We start from the raw sequence: 15,888 nt of genomic DNA, 5'->3' as shown, positions 1-15,888 counted from the left end.
ACCTTAGCCATACAAGGCGCATCTGTCCAACTGTGTCTAGACCAGTAGTCATCCATGTTTCATCTTCAGATCTATGAGGATTCATGGATTGCTTGTAAGGATCAGAGATGAATAAGGAAGAAAAGCAAACCTATTAGTGTCAGGCTTAAACACTTTGGGGACTTGGTGCATTTATTGGAAAAAGCCTGGGGGTTAATAGCTCAAAGATGATTGAAAATCACTGGTCTGGTTCAGTAGTTTGAGATTATAGACTAATGTATGAGTTGTTAACTTTTGCCATTGAGGATGCAGCAACAAAAGCCCCATACCTGATCCAAGAATAAACAAGCCTGGACTTTGTCCATGTGTGGGTGTGAGGCTTAGTTGGAAAGTCTGTGAAAAGCTTGGAACTAACAGGGCAGGTATAAGATTGCTTCTGGCAGAGAAAGCAGTTTCTCCTGCAGCTCAGAAGGTAACACTTGTGCTTTCAGATGCACAGGCTCCCGGTTCAGTTTTCTTTTGGAACAAATTCCTCCCGAGTAAGGACAATTGTTCGTTTGATGGCTACTTCAAGACTGGGCTGGATGCAGCGAGGTAATCACTCTGCTGTCCAGATTGTACGTATCCATGCCAGGATGTACTTGCCCACTAGCTGTTTTTTATTACATTTATGGTTGAAATGGGATTTTCATTCAAAGATCTTGTGTTCAGTCAGCTATGACTTTACAAACTAATCACTGTAGGGCAGAAACTTGATGCTTGTTCAGTGATAGATGTTTGTTTAAAGTTGGAAGAAAACTTATTCAGCCACTATCTTAGGGATCAGACATTCAAATAAGCAACTGACTTTCATAAAAATGCTTATTAAAAGATCTTTTTATTAAAAGGCATATGAAAATAATGTAACCATAAAGTTGACATCTGACTTCCCAGGTCAGGAAGTTAAGGTCCTTTACGGGTCTTTAACCACGCATCCTGGGATGTTTGTATGGTAGCAGGGTCACGCGTTTCGTGCATATGCAGCATGGGGCCATCCTCTCCTTCTGGGTCCAGGCAGTCAGCTGCATTGGCAAAGAACGACGCTCTGTACTGCATGTATGACTACATGATAGACTTAGCCAATTGTTTATTTGATTTATTCTGCATCTCTGATAATTACCTATCTAACTGTATGTGTTATGTCATGTATGAGCTTCAATAGCCTAATAAGAAATAGGAGAGTGCAATATCATCAGATTCTGGTTTCCGAGATGCTGCATGTAAGAAATGCTTATTCTGTCTTGGTCGGATTTGCTGCTGCTCATATACAGAAGGATCCTGCTTTTTGGAATCTGTGTGATGAGCTCATATTGGCCAGGAGCTCTGATCATTTTAAATGGAGTAATTGTATCCATTGAGCTCCTGATTTTGTGAAGTCTTACGCAGCTTTCCAGTCTTGTGATATACAGCTTCCCTAAATTTTTGGTGTGATGTAAGAAATCTTGGGTGAAATTCCCTGCTCTGTTACGTATGAGGTCAGCCTAAATGATCTGTCTTGGCCTTAAAAAGAAAACAAATCCTATCACCCGTGCTTGCCAGCATCTGGACATTTTGCTGCTCTACACTGTGTGGAGGTCATGATTTTGTGGACTCTGGAAAACTTTACTTAAAAATCCATTTGCAAATCCATAAGGAAATGTGTGACTGGAGGCTTAGGTAGTCACAGCTGGAGTATCATGCTAGCTAGCGACAGCAGCGTGTATCCTTTAGCTTGGGGCAAGCATGGTAATTTTAGCCTACACCATTTAAAAAGAAATCCGTATCTGCTGCCTTCTTTAATGCAACATAAACTCTTCAAGCATAAGCTTTTCGGTGCTGCATCTTTAGAGAAGCACTTCCTATTATTCAGATGTATTTGATGTTGTTTGCTGCATTACATATAGAAAGCTTTGTAATTTAGCACCCGAAACACATCTCTCACTCTCCAAAGAACGACTTGGAGAGAAAGAAATTCAGGCGAAGCCTGAAGGGGTTGAAGAAAATGAACTGCCGTTGCAGTTGCACACTTGCACACATCTGGTGCAATTGAAATTTAAGAGCTGAATACATCCACATCTGACCATGGTAGGGTCCAAACATTACTGTTGACACTGGTTTTCTTTTTGGATAGGCACACTGGCAGAGTCACTAGCGTGTGGAGCCTTGTCAGCTCTCTAATCTAATAGACTGTTCTTGCCCAGACCATAGTGTGTCAGTATTTTATGTACCAAATGTAGCCAGGTTTAATAATCGGCCATTTTCCCACTTTCTGCCAAACTTTTTCCCTTTTTGTCACAATTTAATGTTTGAGTCAAAATCTGCTATGGTAACAAATTATATACATATTAAAAAATGAAAATAAAGATGGAAAGCAGAGTCACAAAAGGTAACAAGAGTTCAAAGTAATGTCATCTGAGGTTTTTTTTTTTTTTTTAAGACTTGAATTCAACCCCATTTTAAAGTTGATTTTATTTCTGTTATGTATTGTGAAAAGATTACAGAGGAATGGGTACCACTTGAAAGCATGACTGTAGCTCTGTATATGTAAAATTGTGACAGTCTTCCCCATACAGGTCTGATTTGATCTATTTGCTTTTTAGTTACTAAACAATAATTTGTGGAGCTTTTTGGATTGTATTTTTCTTACTTGGAATGGTTGTCTTCATCTAGGATCTGTTGAGGCTATTTATGCTTATTTCTAGTGACTATATCTATCATGTAAAGTATGTTACCAGAAAGTTTTTTTTTTTAATTGCATTTTTTAAAGGGCCCTTTCGCTTGCCTTGCTGGTGGCATGAGTTGCTGCTGTCATGTACTGGGTTAGCGATGCTGAGGACTGGGGACCTTGGAGAAGCACGCCCAGGGAGTTACCTGCCTGGCGAACACCAGCACCAGCTGGAGAGGAGCTCAGTCGCCAGGAGGGCATTGGAATGGGGTCACCCAGTTTCTTTGTGATTTTAATGTCTAGTAGGTTATTTCTTATTCCATGCCGATTTGAATCTCGCACTGAAGTACCACAGTTTGAGTGAAACGTGAACACTTTTGAAACTAAAACCTGGATCTAGGTCCAGGGCCAGATAGGTGCTTGCAACTCGCTGTTGGTTGCATGAAGGATGCTAATAAAGGCATATATACCCAAGGTATGAACCATTTTGATCATTATAACCTGAGATGGAGCAGTTTCTGCCTCTGTCACATGCAATGAGGGATGCCATCCAGGTCTGGTGTCTATTTTATTGGGACATGGGTTCTTCATGATTTTGTTTGACATGATTACACATATGGTTTCTCCTCCCCCTGTGCCATTGCTGCACTAAAGTGGGGACAAATCTGTAGCAACAGTCAGTTACTTATCTGAATTATCAGTTAGTTAATGGTTAAGTAATTTGTACTTTAATTGACTTCATTCCTCTTGGTAATTTAATTAGGAGATTTGTATAAGTAACAGCAATAATTGAGTGCCTTTAATAAAAAGACTGGAGCTTAAAATAAATGTAAAGCTTGGTGCCTTACCAAGCTGCCACAGTCCAGTTCCTCTGCAGGTCGCAGGGCACCGTGTTCTCTGGTCTGTACTTTTTCAGTCTCTTCCTAATTGTGTGTTGGGGAGCTCTCCCAGAGATGTGCTTTGACATGATCCCAGCATTCACTGGAACTGCTTGAGTTTTGGGACTTCCAAGGATGATTAGTGTATCTTGGTGAACAATGGTCTAAGCAACTTATTAAATCGTAGGGTATCCTCCTCCCTCTCTGCGCTTACTCCCAACTTCTGGAGAGCTGATTAGAGGCTTGGCAGGAACTGTATGGTTATGCTCTAGCTACAGTTTGGATACATTATTGTCACAGTTGAGTTATTGCAAAAGCCATGCCATTCCTGTCTTTATCCTAGTGAGGTACCTCTTTCGATTGTGCAATATCTGTAGCTAATTACATGGCAATTGCAGTGTGCAACCAGCCACCCACAATTCATTGTCAGCTCCTTGGGGATGCGGATGAAAAAGGAAAGATAATGTTTTTTTTCTTCAGTCCAGTGATTTAGCTTGCCTCTTTTTTTTTTTTTTTTTTTTTTTAATCCCCTGCTCCTTCAGGTAATAAAGCCAGATGGTAGTGACAAAGAAACAGAAGCCACACATGAATCAGATGTCCCTGAGGATATGTTGGGGACTTGCGTTCCTCGAGAGGCAGCGAAAGGTGATGCTAGAAGTCCGGATGTCATTATAGAAGCTCAGTTTGATGATAATGATGCAGAGCATGGACAAGACCACTTGCAGGATACGTTGACTGATGAAATTAAGAAACTTTCCCTGGATACCAGTGAAAAGGGTGAGTAGATCAGATTGCTGATTTAAACCTTTATTTGAGCAAACTGTTGAAGTATTACTTTGTTGCCTTGCTTTGCTGCAAGATATAAAATACAGGCATAAAAGCTTAATGCCTTATCACTTCTATCCCTTTCTGCTAAACTGCCTTCATAGTTTTGAATGGATATTAAGGACTGGGTTTTATGTAGTTTTGATTGATGCAAAGTAAATCTGTGAAACCGAAGTCACACCTTTAGATTTGCAATTCTCAGGGCTGTCTGGGGACTGCCGGTTGCTGTTTAATTCAAGATGCTGCTGTAGCAGTTTCCTTCATCGCAGCTTGGCTGGCCAATCTATGTGTCTCAGTTTGGGGATAAGAATATATTTCCTTGGGGGCAGTTAGGTTTGCTGCTGTTTTCAAACAATTGAGTTATGAGCAACTTAAAGATTTGGTCCATTTAAAAAGAAAATTGCACTAAAACCTAAAGCCAATTATGCGATCTGTTTTGAAGGCAAACCTATTTTATTCTGAATCTGAATTCCATCCAAACCATCAAGTGTTGCTTAGGGCAAAATAAAATAGGCTCCCCTGTCCCAAACTATGCTTATGCTGCTCTTTGCATGTCCTTTCTAGTACTAAATCCCCTCCTGAAGAGCTGTGTGTTGAAAGGATTCTGACAATTAGCACATTTAACATGTGCCTTCAGCTGCTGGTGAAAAATTTGCCAGGACAGATATTCTGTTGTGTTCCTGACGCATGCCCCAGTTGTCCAGAAAAGATGGCAGTAACTTAGGACATAAGTAGTTGTTGGTCTCTGACAAATCTTAGTGGTGGTTTTAAAGCTGTTCTATTTAATACCTCGTGTTTTCCTGAGAGATTGCTTTTGAAGATGCACAGACCTCTGCCTATACTGTTGGTAGACTTCCATTTTTCACACCCATCTGTTAATAAAACTGGAAATAACATTTGAGTGGAAGTGTTGTAGTTTTTATGACAAAACATTGGTTTCAGCTCATGAATGGAGCTGCCACCTCACCAGTTCGTGATGCTATTTCCTTCTGGGTACCTCCACTGTCTTTGAGTTACTGCCAAAGTATGTGAACTTCCGTCTTGTTCCATTACTTTCCAGCATAGGGCTCGAGTTGGGAGTTACTTGTCTTGTCTGCAGATGTTTTATGCAGCTTGTTGTTAACCCTATCTTTTTTGCAGTCTTGGATGCTGTGTTATAGCTGTACGCTGTTGAGCTGCCACTTTGACACTGACTCGACAATTCTAAATCTCCTAAAATGCTCCTGAGTCACATGTTGCATCTGTTGCATCTCTGTTGCTTTTGATAGCAATGCCAAATTAAAATTCAGAAAAATACATTATAGTTTGAGAGCAGCACCTAAAACAGACTCAAGCCAATATTTTCCTTTACCTGTATAACTGTGCTTCAGTGTAAAGGCTTGATGAGAGTTACTTTTCTTGATGCATCATAGTTCCTCGAGATGCTCTGGAGTGACCTGTGTTGGAGGTTATCAAGTCATCTCTTAAAACCTGTGCCATCTGAGTGGTTTTTGCTGTTTAATTCTATTTTTGGAGAATACTTGTAGGGGAGATGTTAGATCAGCTTATTGTCTACACAGTTGAAATCCAACCTACTTTTCCATTGCAGTTGCCTAAGCCAGCTGTTTTCTTTTGTTTTCAAGGCCTTTCCGTGTTCATCCTTAACAAGCCTTGTGGCCCGTGTGGATGTGCCAATTAGATTTCTGCTGAGTTTGTATTTTGCTATCACCTCTTTTAATAGTTGCTTCAGCTTCTTTGGCCATATAACCCATATGGGTTTTTCTCTAGTTTCTTCTTTCTCTGCTTTTTAATGCCCTCCTTTTTTTGTACATATAAAGTTTACGATGCTGCTTTTTCTGAAGGTGTTTTTGAGCAGTCGATGATTGCTTTGGCTTGTTTCCTGTCTTTCATGCAATTTCTCATATCATCACTTATCCAGATTTTAAGTCTTGCCTGGAAAACAGCTATAGTTATTCTAGCATCAGTGATAACTGTCATGAAAAAAGAAAATATCCTGCCAAATTCAGCCTTCACAGGTGTGGCTCAAAATGCTTTTTTAAAAGGACCAAACATACACTTTTTCAAGGCAGAACTTAGCTAAGGCCATCCACTGGAACATGGGACCGGCATTGGGAGGCAGAGTGCATTGCAGGGTTGGACCGTAGTCAGTGGAAGTGCCCTTCCCTGTGTAACGTGGGCCTCCCCTGGGGCGGCTGCTGGGCTGGTGCTGCCCGTTGAACTTTCCTTTCAAGCTGAGTCTTTTATTTTATGTTACAACCCTTCTGCTGGAAACCACTACTGCAGCAAAACACGGAGAGGTGGATGGGAGATGAGATCCCATGGGGGGATTTCTTGCTTTCCCACCAAAACCGGTGCTTTATTTATTTTCCCCGAGAACATTGCTTTGTAGGGTTTGTTACACAGACTCATTGCATGGCCTTATGCACAGGAGGGACCAGGAGAAATAATTTGTGGCCGGTGCAACTCTTAAATGAACACTTGCAGTGGACTTGCTTCTTTTTTTCCCTAACATAGGGCAGTCTGAAGGTTTCAAGCTGGACAAAGATGCCATCAAGGGTATCATGTTTAACAAAATAAAATCAAGAAACAGTCTATCATGTTCTCATGTGCAGTTTATGTATATATATGCATACATATATGTGTGTGTGTCTATGTGTATATATATAAAAAAAGATCCATATATATATATGACCTAAACAAAATCCAAACTAAACAAAAAACCCACCAGATTTCTGGGGGTGAAAAGTATAGCTACCCTAATAGAATCAAAAGTAAATTTTACTCATTCTGGGGTGAAAGAACAGAGCCATGTTGCTCTAGACATTACCAGACGGTGCTCAAGTGTTTGTGCATGTACGCAAGCTCTGCAGATTGCTGCCTCTCAGTTGCAAGATGGCTTTTGTCCGTTCTGACGGAGGAGTAGAATGACACAATATCTTTGCTGCTGGCTCATTTGTTCTGCTGCTGATGGCCAGAATGAACCATGAAGAGTAAAAGTAGACGTGTCATTTGAATAAGAACACTCTGGGTCACGCTGGGAGTGCAGGCTGTTTTGGTATCTTTCCTACCCTGGCCTGTGTCCCATCCCTTGTTGTGGCTCTATTCCTCTTCAGAGCACCAGTCACCCCCTCCATCTCTAGTTACGCACTGGGGCAAAGAGTTTTGGGTTGGCCCTTGCTGTCAGAAGCTCTGAAGCGTGAAACGTTGTGTTCACCGATTATGGCCCAGATTTGAGTGGACTGAATTTCCCTGAAGTCACTGTATGTTTGGCTTCTTATGCCTCTGTGGGGCTTAAAGCAAACTGGTAGAAATTGTTATGCATGGGGCTGCAGGCTGAGACTCAGATGTTGGCTCTGTCTTCACTAAGTGCTGCAGTTATGAGGGCTGTGCTTCCTGCCCTTCTCTTCCTAAGACCCCAGAAGGGATGGGATAAGCAAGAGGGAAGTCTACAGAAGTGAAGAGACCATCACATTCAGCCTAATTCTCAGCCTGTGTACTTCCTGATAGTTCTTGTGCTCATAAAAGTGCGTCGGTCTTGCTTTGCTCAAGGATATTTGAATGAAAGTTCATAGCTGGTGTCACTATGCCAGAAGCTGTCCTGGTCAAACGAGTTTGCTCTGCTTTTCTGAACTTTTCTTGCAAAGAAGTTGGGTTAAAGATTATCTTCAGAAAAGTCTCAGATCTAGGAAGTGATGAGCCGTTTTCCTCTCCAGCACACTGTTCTACACAAAGAGCAATATTATCCTGTTCCAAAGTTAGATTTTCTTAATGTTAAGTTTTGGTCATTGGAGGTAGATCTTTTTTAGCAAAGTTGGAAATCTCTTTCCTCTGGCATTTTCAGCTGTATTTCCAAGGTATAAATATCTCTATAAGCTGAACAAACTTTCTCTCTGTTTTTTTTTCTTTACAAAGACAGTAAGAATGGGCACCCCAAAGAAAGTTTCTCAGCTCCCTTACTAGTGTCCTTCAAACCCTCTCTGGGTTTTTATGTCCTCTTAAAATGCAGGCAAAGATCAAGGCAATAGCATCCTGGCACTAGTCTGAACAATATTGTGTACACAGAAAACATTAATTCTCCATGGTGCTTGGTATTGACATGCAAGTCCTCTGTGTTTTACTCTGAGACCTCAAGAAACAGAAGTGACACAGAAACTTTTTTTGTGTCACTGCTATCCAGAGAAGTCATCCACCAGTTGATACAACCTTTGCCAGGTCTGCAATTCTTTTCCTTAATCCTCGTTCACATTGACTACTGCAGCAGGTAATGTAACTTTTATCTTATCACTTAGTACTGAGCTGGAATACATTATGTCTGTGACTTGTCATTGCAGTAGGAGGATTTTCCTTATACTCCATTTCAATATGTAATAAAAATCAGAAACTTCTCTGCATCCTCCCAACCCAGGAAAAGTGCAAAATGTTCTGTACAGAATACTTTATGATGGTGTATCCCTACACAGACTTGCATGGCACGAGTTTCATGCAAATGAGAGCTGTCTCTTGTTAAATATTGGAATCAGATTACTCTGATAAAGAAACATCAGCAAACAGTAGCAGCTACTTGTACTCAGGAATGGCAGCTGTGCTCATAAAAGTGCCTCAGCCTTTCTTAGTGAAAGAATATTCAAATAAAAGTTTGTAAAACTGTGTCACTATGCCAAAAGCTGTCCTTGTCAAACTAGTTTGCTCAGCTTTTTTCAACTCTTCTCACGAGAGATCTTACTTTACCAGATACGCAGAATATCCTGCTTCCCACGGGGTGGCTCACAGAAGTCATCAAGTTGGTGGACTGGCTGCCCTGGCAGCAATCAGATAGTTGTGTGTGTTCAGGATTTCCACTTACACCTACACTTCTGCAAATCAGAGTTTGAATATGCGAATGTCCGAGGCTTGCTTACTGCCTTGATGTAATGAAGTTTGAATAGAAATAGCCTATTTACAGGCAGAGAAAACTGACAGCTAACTCAGACAATTGCGTGCTGGAAAATTGAATTGAATAGCTGATGGTTAATAGGTAGAGTCAACAGAATTTGGGTTGGAGCTGCTGCAGAACTTGCTCCTGTCTGCCTGTCTGTTCAGCATTGGCCAGGTGGATGCTGGTTGGTCTCTTTTCAAGTCAAATGTGACTGTCAGTCTCTAATAGCCCTGGTAAGGTCAGAAATTATAATCTAAAATTGCTTGGTGTCCACACTACTACTGACTGGAGTCTGTTACTGAGTATTTTGAGATTACTTGGCTCAACAGAAGTGGTGGCATTTGGTACCTTCACAGTATGGTTGTGTGATAATACATTAAGCCATTCTTTTCTCAAGATGATGACTCTCTGGAGTCAGTGCTTAGAAAGGTTTTTGGATCCTAGCGAAGGAGAAAAATGCATTTGTAGAGTTTAATCTCTGTTTTGCACTTCTGCACCTTCTCATGCGCTCCCATGTCCCCTCTTGTGCTTTTGTGTGCTCTCTGTCTTGTTTTAAGCTTGACTAGGTGCCTACCTGCCTTTTGTGTCTTCCTCTGGCACCTGGAGCCCTTCTGCGGTTAGCAGTGTCTTGTATTGGTGTAGGCAGAGTTTAGGGAGATACTGCTATTCCTCTCCTTGGCCAAGGCTGGTAGGGAAAGGATGATGGTGATAAGAATCTGGACCACATGGTGTCCCTCTGCTCTGCTCAGGTCCTCCCTTCTTTCAGTTTAGTTGCCATGAAATCTCTGACAAATTTGGAGCCCAACAATATCACTGGCTGCTTGAAGGAACAAATGTTGTTCTGCCTCCTCTTCAGAGGCTCCCATTTGCTCTGAGCGCTTTTAAGGAGTCTTCACGCTTCTTTCCGAGCCTGCAGCTTTCTGGAGATGGATCGTCTCCACTGCATAGCTCTTAACATTTCTAGGCCACAGCAGAGTGAAAGCTCACCAGGAAATCTTCTCAGTTACACGGCTTTTAATAGAAATCCTTGAGGTGGAACTGTCAAAAATCAGATCGGTTTCACTCTGCTGAAGCCTGGAAAACCAGCAGAGAAGCTGGAGCCGTTTCAGCTGCTCAAGACAGCTCTGTATTAGTTTATCCTAAGTTCATGTTTGTGGGTCTCTGGATCTAGCTCTTTTGGTTGTTGCAATAACTTTTCTTAAATGAGAGCATAGATTTCTTGAAGAATAAACAGTATAGCAACTTAAGAAAAGTGTTCTACTGGTATTGAACAAATTGGGCTTTATGGTTGCATTGATTAAATGCTATGGGCTGAATAAGCTCCAGTTATTCTTTTGTTGCACAGCCGATGTTTGCAATGGAAGTTAATGTTGGGAAAGCTTCTTACGCTGTTCTTCCCTAGTAAGTTATCTTGACCCCCGAATGACTTCTTAAGTAAGGAAAAAAAAAAATTACTTATGCAATTAGGTAATAAGAATAAGATTAAGTTCAGCCTATTACCATATGTTCCTGAATTCACCTGTGTTTCTCCTTTGAGTTACAAGTTTAGGTCAAGTAAGTGAGAGGGCATGATACTGAGAATGAATGGTGGGTGTGAAAATAAACATATTAGAGTATGGTCATTGTTAGCAGCAAGGTTTCCAGGATGAATCAGATTAGGATTCATTCAGCTAACATATTTTCCATGCAATAGTAAAATTGGACACACACACTTTAGGAACAAATGCACATGCAGGAAGGAAGAACATTAAGTAGATAGGCAAAATACTCAATGGAAATGTTTTTGTAACATTTTAATTTTACTCACCGCTAATGTAATAAAACTGTATTTGTGTAGACTGCAACACTACCTGATTTTTTGAGGTTTAATTCTGTTGCAATAAGCTTCCAACCCCCCTGTTGACTGGCAGCTTCTCAAGGACATGAGAGGGCCAGGAGGCCTGAGTACCCGTGCTGTGGTTGTAGTAATGTTATGTGGCTACTGAGACAGCTACGATTTGATCTGTTGGGCTAGATGGCAGCTTCCCAAAATGATGTTGAATCTTTGTTGTGGATCAGGCTTGGAGGGTTCTAAGGAAAAGTAACACTCCTATCTCATAATTCAGCCATGTCCTCCATCCTTCCTCGTGGAAGAATGTTTACTAAATATAAGTAAATAATTATATGCTTGGCTGCGTTGCGTGTGTAAGGAAGCCAGCTATACTCACCTTTTCACATTGCCTTTGTTCTGTGTTATTGCAGATGCTTGTCTTTCTGCTGTACGCATCCATTATTATGCCTTTCCTCTCCCTCTCTGAGGGTCTCCTCCTGCCTGTGCATCTTCAAAAATCTTCTTGCTAATCATCTGAGTCTCCTGGTCCTCATCTTCAGTGTGCCGTTGGGCACGCAGGTGTCTGAGTTCAGGTGTTTAGACATGAACAGCTGTGGCAGGGTGAGTCTGCTTAAATGAGCATTCAAAATAAACATCTCTAAGGAAGTTAGTCCTGTTCATTAGACACACGGCTCTGTGATGAGACAACTCGGGAGTGCGGCATGGTTTGGAGTGGCTTTGCTTCATACCTGCAGAGCCCTCTTGCATTGCACGCGGGAGCTGTTAGGCTGATTTTGGACAGGCTGCACGTGTTAAATTCCAAAGCTGTTGGCTTAACAGTCTCATCATAGTAAACTATCTATCTTCTCTCCATCACAGGTGGAAAGCTGTGTGTGTAGAGATATAAATACTCGCAAAATACTGCTTCTTGCATGATATTTTCCCAAGTGAGCCTTCTTATAGCCTGTTTAAAATAAATTCCAGTTTTGGATAGTACCTGGTGCCAAGTGAAATGGCACTTTCCTTCCTCCCTCCCTTTTGGGTAGGGAGGAGAGGCTCTTCAGCCTGCTGGGTGAGACTTCAGAGAGAGCTCACTTGGACCTCTGTACTGTGGACTCCATGGGGGAGAAATCTGCTGAGGTCAGGAGAAGCTTCTACCTCTGTAGGTACCAAAATAACTTTGTAGGAACTGAAATCATCCAGCTAGGGACAGGTGTTTTTAAGAAACCAGATCCCTTTGCTTTGATCCTCAAAAAATTACATTTTGGTTTACTTGGTGAAGGGAGGACGAGATATGATGTGAACCACTGGTTCCTACCATCAGTTTCGTGTTCCGGAGGAAAATCCTGTTCTGTGCCAATAAACATCGATGACAGAATGTGAAGAGCCCTTGTACTGTCTTCTAAAGAGCAACATGTTTCCTTGTCGTTGTCCCTAAAAATGAAGATCGTAGCAGAATAGTGTAATCCAGGGCAAATCTGTGCATGCATTTGAATGTATCGCTTTTTTGTTGAAGGGAGTTTTCATTTCCATATGTCTCTTGTGTTGGTATAGACAGAACTTCCCAAAACAGATCCTTTTTGAGTGTGACACACAATCCTTGCGATACTTATAATAAATTGGTTTGTTTTACATCACTTTCCTTATGTATTTGGTACTAAACCAGAATATGCTGAAAACTGCTTATTGAAGCAGACATCAAAGAACCTAAGTGTTGTTACTTCATTAGCAAGTAGTAGACTTTGCTACTGAAAGGTTTATAGATGTGCTGGTATCTGAGCACTAAGCTGAAGAGCAGTATTTTCTTTTTTAAAAGCTTCATGTCAATAATGCCTTCTGATGGGATTCATAGATATGCCCATGTAGAGTAAGCCAAATAACTTCTCAAGTAGATTTTTTTTCCTAGCTGAAGTAGCAAACATTGAACTATTTTTTTTTTAAAACTTGTTTCTTTCCATCCAGGGAGAGAGATTTTTTTTTTCCAGTGAGTTGTTTTTGAGATCTGAAACTGCGATATATTTTCATTTGCAAGTGGATATTGCATCTTTAATTGTATTCGTTTTGGACAGAATTGCAAATTTCCACAGTGACCAATGCAAACCTAGTGAAAATAATTTTGGATCTGTCACAAGTAATCAGAATTCTAGTCTGATGACTTTTAGTCCACTTTGGCCACCTTTTAATGTCATGGTAATTTAATTGTAAAAGGAAATTTGGGGGGCTTTATAAAAAATAATGTTTGACCTAGGAATGCCTATCAGGCAAATCTAAGTATGTATTGAAGCTGCCTAAACTGATCTCGTACAGAGGGAGGCAAATTCCAAGCGTCCTGGATCTACTTTGTTGGTAATAACATAACTAATTTGAGTTGCTTTTTGTATCTCGTGCCTAATTTTTTTTTAAGACGATTACAGTTTTGGTTTGTCAGATAATCGCTGAAAGGAAAACACTGAGATTATAATGCAGTTTCACTGGATCCCAGTTGCTGAAGTGTGTTTTCACTGTAAGATAAGCTTATGAAGTATTGCCCAAGCTAACATAGTAAATCTTTCTCAGAAAACACGTCTTTGCCCAGGGTGGAAATATTGAATGGTCATTGGATAACCACTGCAGTAAAGGGGTCAGAATAATTCATTTTTAGTTTGGCATAATGCAAGGAGTTTCTTCCCACCTCCCCTGCTCAAAATCCTGCTCCTCTCACAAGTTAACTCTCCTTTAGGATTGCCTCCGTGGCTCTGCCCTGTTGTGGGAGATGTTTGTGTCTCCCAGCTCAGACCTTCTAGACCACCAGTCTCCAGTGGGGCCAGGATACCTCCCCTCTCTGCCCACCCACCAAGTTCCAGTTCACTGGAGGGAAAGGGGATGTGCAACAAAAGGCAGGGACTGTCAGAAGTGTATGTAGGGAACTCGGGTACCAGACTCTCCTGGCAGATTATCGCTGTTGAGACTGAGGTCTCTGTGCGGTAATTTCACAACTGAGCCAGGTGGACATTTGGTCTGGGTAGCTGTCCTTTCTGAGCAGAGGGGTTTGTCACAGGGAGGCCTCATTGCTGGTCCTCTGCTAATGTAGACCTCCAAGCACTAGATGCAGCCCTGGTACTGACAGAATTTTGACTTCAAAAGGAGCAGCTAGAAGCTATAGAGAAGTCTACATCTCTTGGCCCCAAGAGTGCAGAGTTCCTTGTGTGTTTTCTTCCCTGTCCCTTGTTTCAGGAGCGTTGCCCATCACTAAATGTACATGATGAGCTTTTAGATACTGGAGTTGATTAAGAAAGATGGGTAGGAATAAGTAGATGGCCGGAATTTGCTTCTTTCTTTCTTTCTGTTGATGGTATAGTTGTAGATCCCAGCCTCTGTCTGCTGGAGTCTCTAATAATCCTAGGATTTTTTGGGAGGGATACTGAAACTGGAGAGATCCCTGAGGAAGAAGGTACTCTCCACCCAGCCAAAGGCCCCTGGTTGATTTTGACTGTGAAGGAAAAAGGCAGGTTCTACCATGTGCTACAATGAGAATTTAGGTGCTTTCTGGTACCTGTACTGGGTTCATGTGGGACTCAGCTTCATCAGGATGGGGGGTAATGCCCCAGCCCTGCGCGTTCTTCATCCCAGGCAATATGGTGACCCATTTGCTGTGCTCCCCATGACAGCTCTCTCCTGGTGCTTCTGTGCTTTTGCATGCGTGTACGTGATACCTCCCAAGGACACCACTGCTGGCTCCTTTTTTTGACAGGGAAACCTGCTTCTGTGAAAAAATGCGAGCAACTTTTTGAAGAAACAGGAGTTGGAAGGAGAAGTGGAAAGAAGGCAGTGCTAACAAGGGCATGTTCCTCATGTGGCTCCTGGTGCTCTTCTCATTCTTGCCCGCTGTGCCTTGAGTTGGTGCTGTTACTCTGCTGCGCTGGGAAAGCAGCAAGTGCAGCTCTTGCTTTTTTCCAAACACGTTTAGATCTGGTTTCTCTTCCAACCAGTATGTGCTGTTCAGTGGGGGAGAGTTCACTCCAGTAAAGCCCTGGGCTTGTGGCAGGTGTGCCTGAAGGCATGGCCTTTGGAAGGCTACCAACCTCCTCTCTCCCTCTGCGCCTGCCAACGTTTCTTTGTTCCAGATCGTCCTGTTCTTTGTCCTAGCTGTCTTTAAGGTTGGCACACCATAAACCCATGACTATTAACCCATGGCTTGAAAATTTTTAAGAAAACAAAACGGCTCCTTGCTTTTATTCTTTACTAACTGATTGCTTGGTGTGACCTTAGCTGGCAGAGATCTTAGAGGAGGCAAGCAAATGAGGTGTGTAACTTGGGTATCCCCACTTTTAAAATTTTTTTATAATTATCCAAGCAATTTTTTTCCTCAGCTTGTTTGTCACCGTGATTTTCTGGGTGGTTTTATCCCTTAGTAACCCCGGTTGTGGCACATCTGAGTTCATTTCAGTAGGAGAAGTAAAAGAGAAAGGGGTTTGCTGCTGCTACTACTGCTGCTTTTTTAAGGAAAGTAGATTTTTATTTAAACCCCTGAATATCTGTCTGTTCTCCTCTCAACCTTGCTAGCCAGTCAGTAAAGATAAAATAAAATTAAAGTCACTTAGATTCTTCTGAAAAAGATGATCTCTGGGGAGAGGCAAAGTCTGAAGAGCTTTGTATCAGAAGGCAAAGCTAGGGATAATTAGCGGCATATGAGAAGCAGAGTTTGTCATTAGAGCGATAGCCGTCATTGTCAAACAACTGCTGGGGTAACGTTGCCCGAGGGCAACCCAGGCCGTCCGCGGTGGCTGGACCATCTGTGAACGTGCCCTCATGATGGTGG

General features: G+C 41.8%; 1 protein-coding gene across 3 annotated transcripts in view; it reads left to right on the top strand.

Annotated features, from left to right (window-relative positions):
- Window positions 1-15,888, top strand: part of DIS3L2 (DIS3 like 3'-5' exoribonuclease 2) — a 195,979-nt gene that overhangs the window by 56,318 nt on the left and 123,773 nt on the right. For all 3 annotated transcript variants that reach the window (XM_075507035.1, XM_075507032.1, XM_075507033.1), the window contains one exon: window positions 4,083-4,317. In XM_075507035.1, coding sequence (XP_075363150.1) covers window positions 4,083-4,317 — 235 coding nt within the window. The remainder of the gene's footprint in view (window positions 1-4,082; window positions 4,318-15,888) is intronic.

The sequence above is a fragment of the Mycteria americana genome, chromosome 7 (assembly GCF_035582795.1).
Source record: "Mycteria americana isolate JAX WOST 10 ecotype Jacksonville Zoo and Gardens chromosome 7, USCA_MyAme_1.0, whole genome shotgun sequence".
Taxonomy (NCBI): domain Eukaryota; kingdom Metazoa; phylum Chordata; class Aves; order Ciconiiformes; family Ciconiidae; genus Mycteria; species Mycteria americana.
Note: the sequence above shows the minus strand (reverse complement) of the source record. Positions and strands in the feature narration are given on the sequence as shown.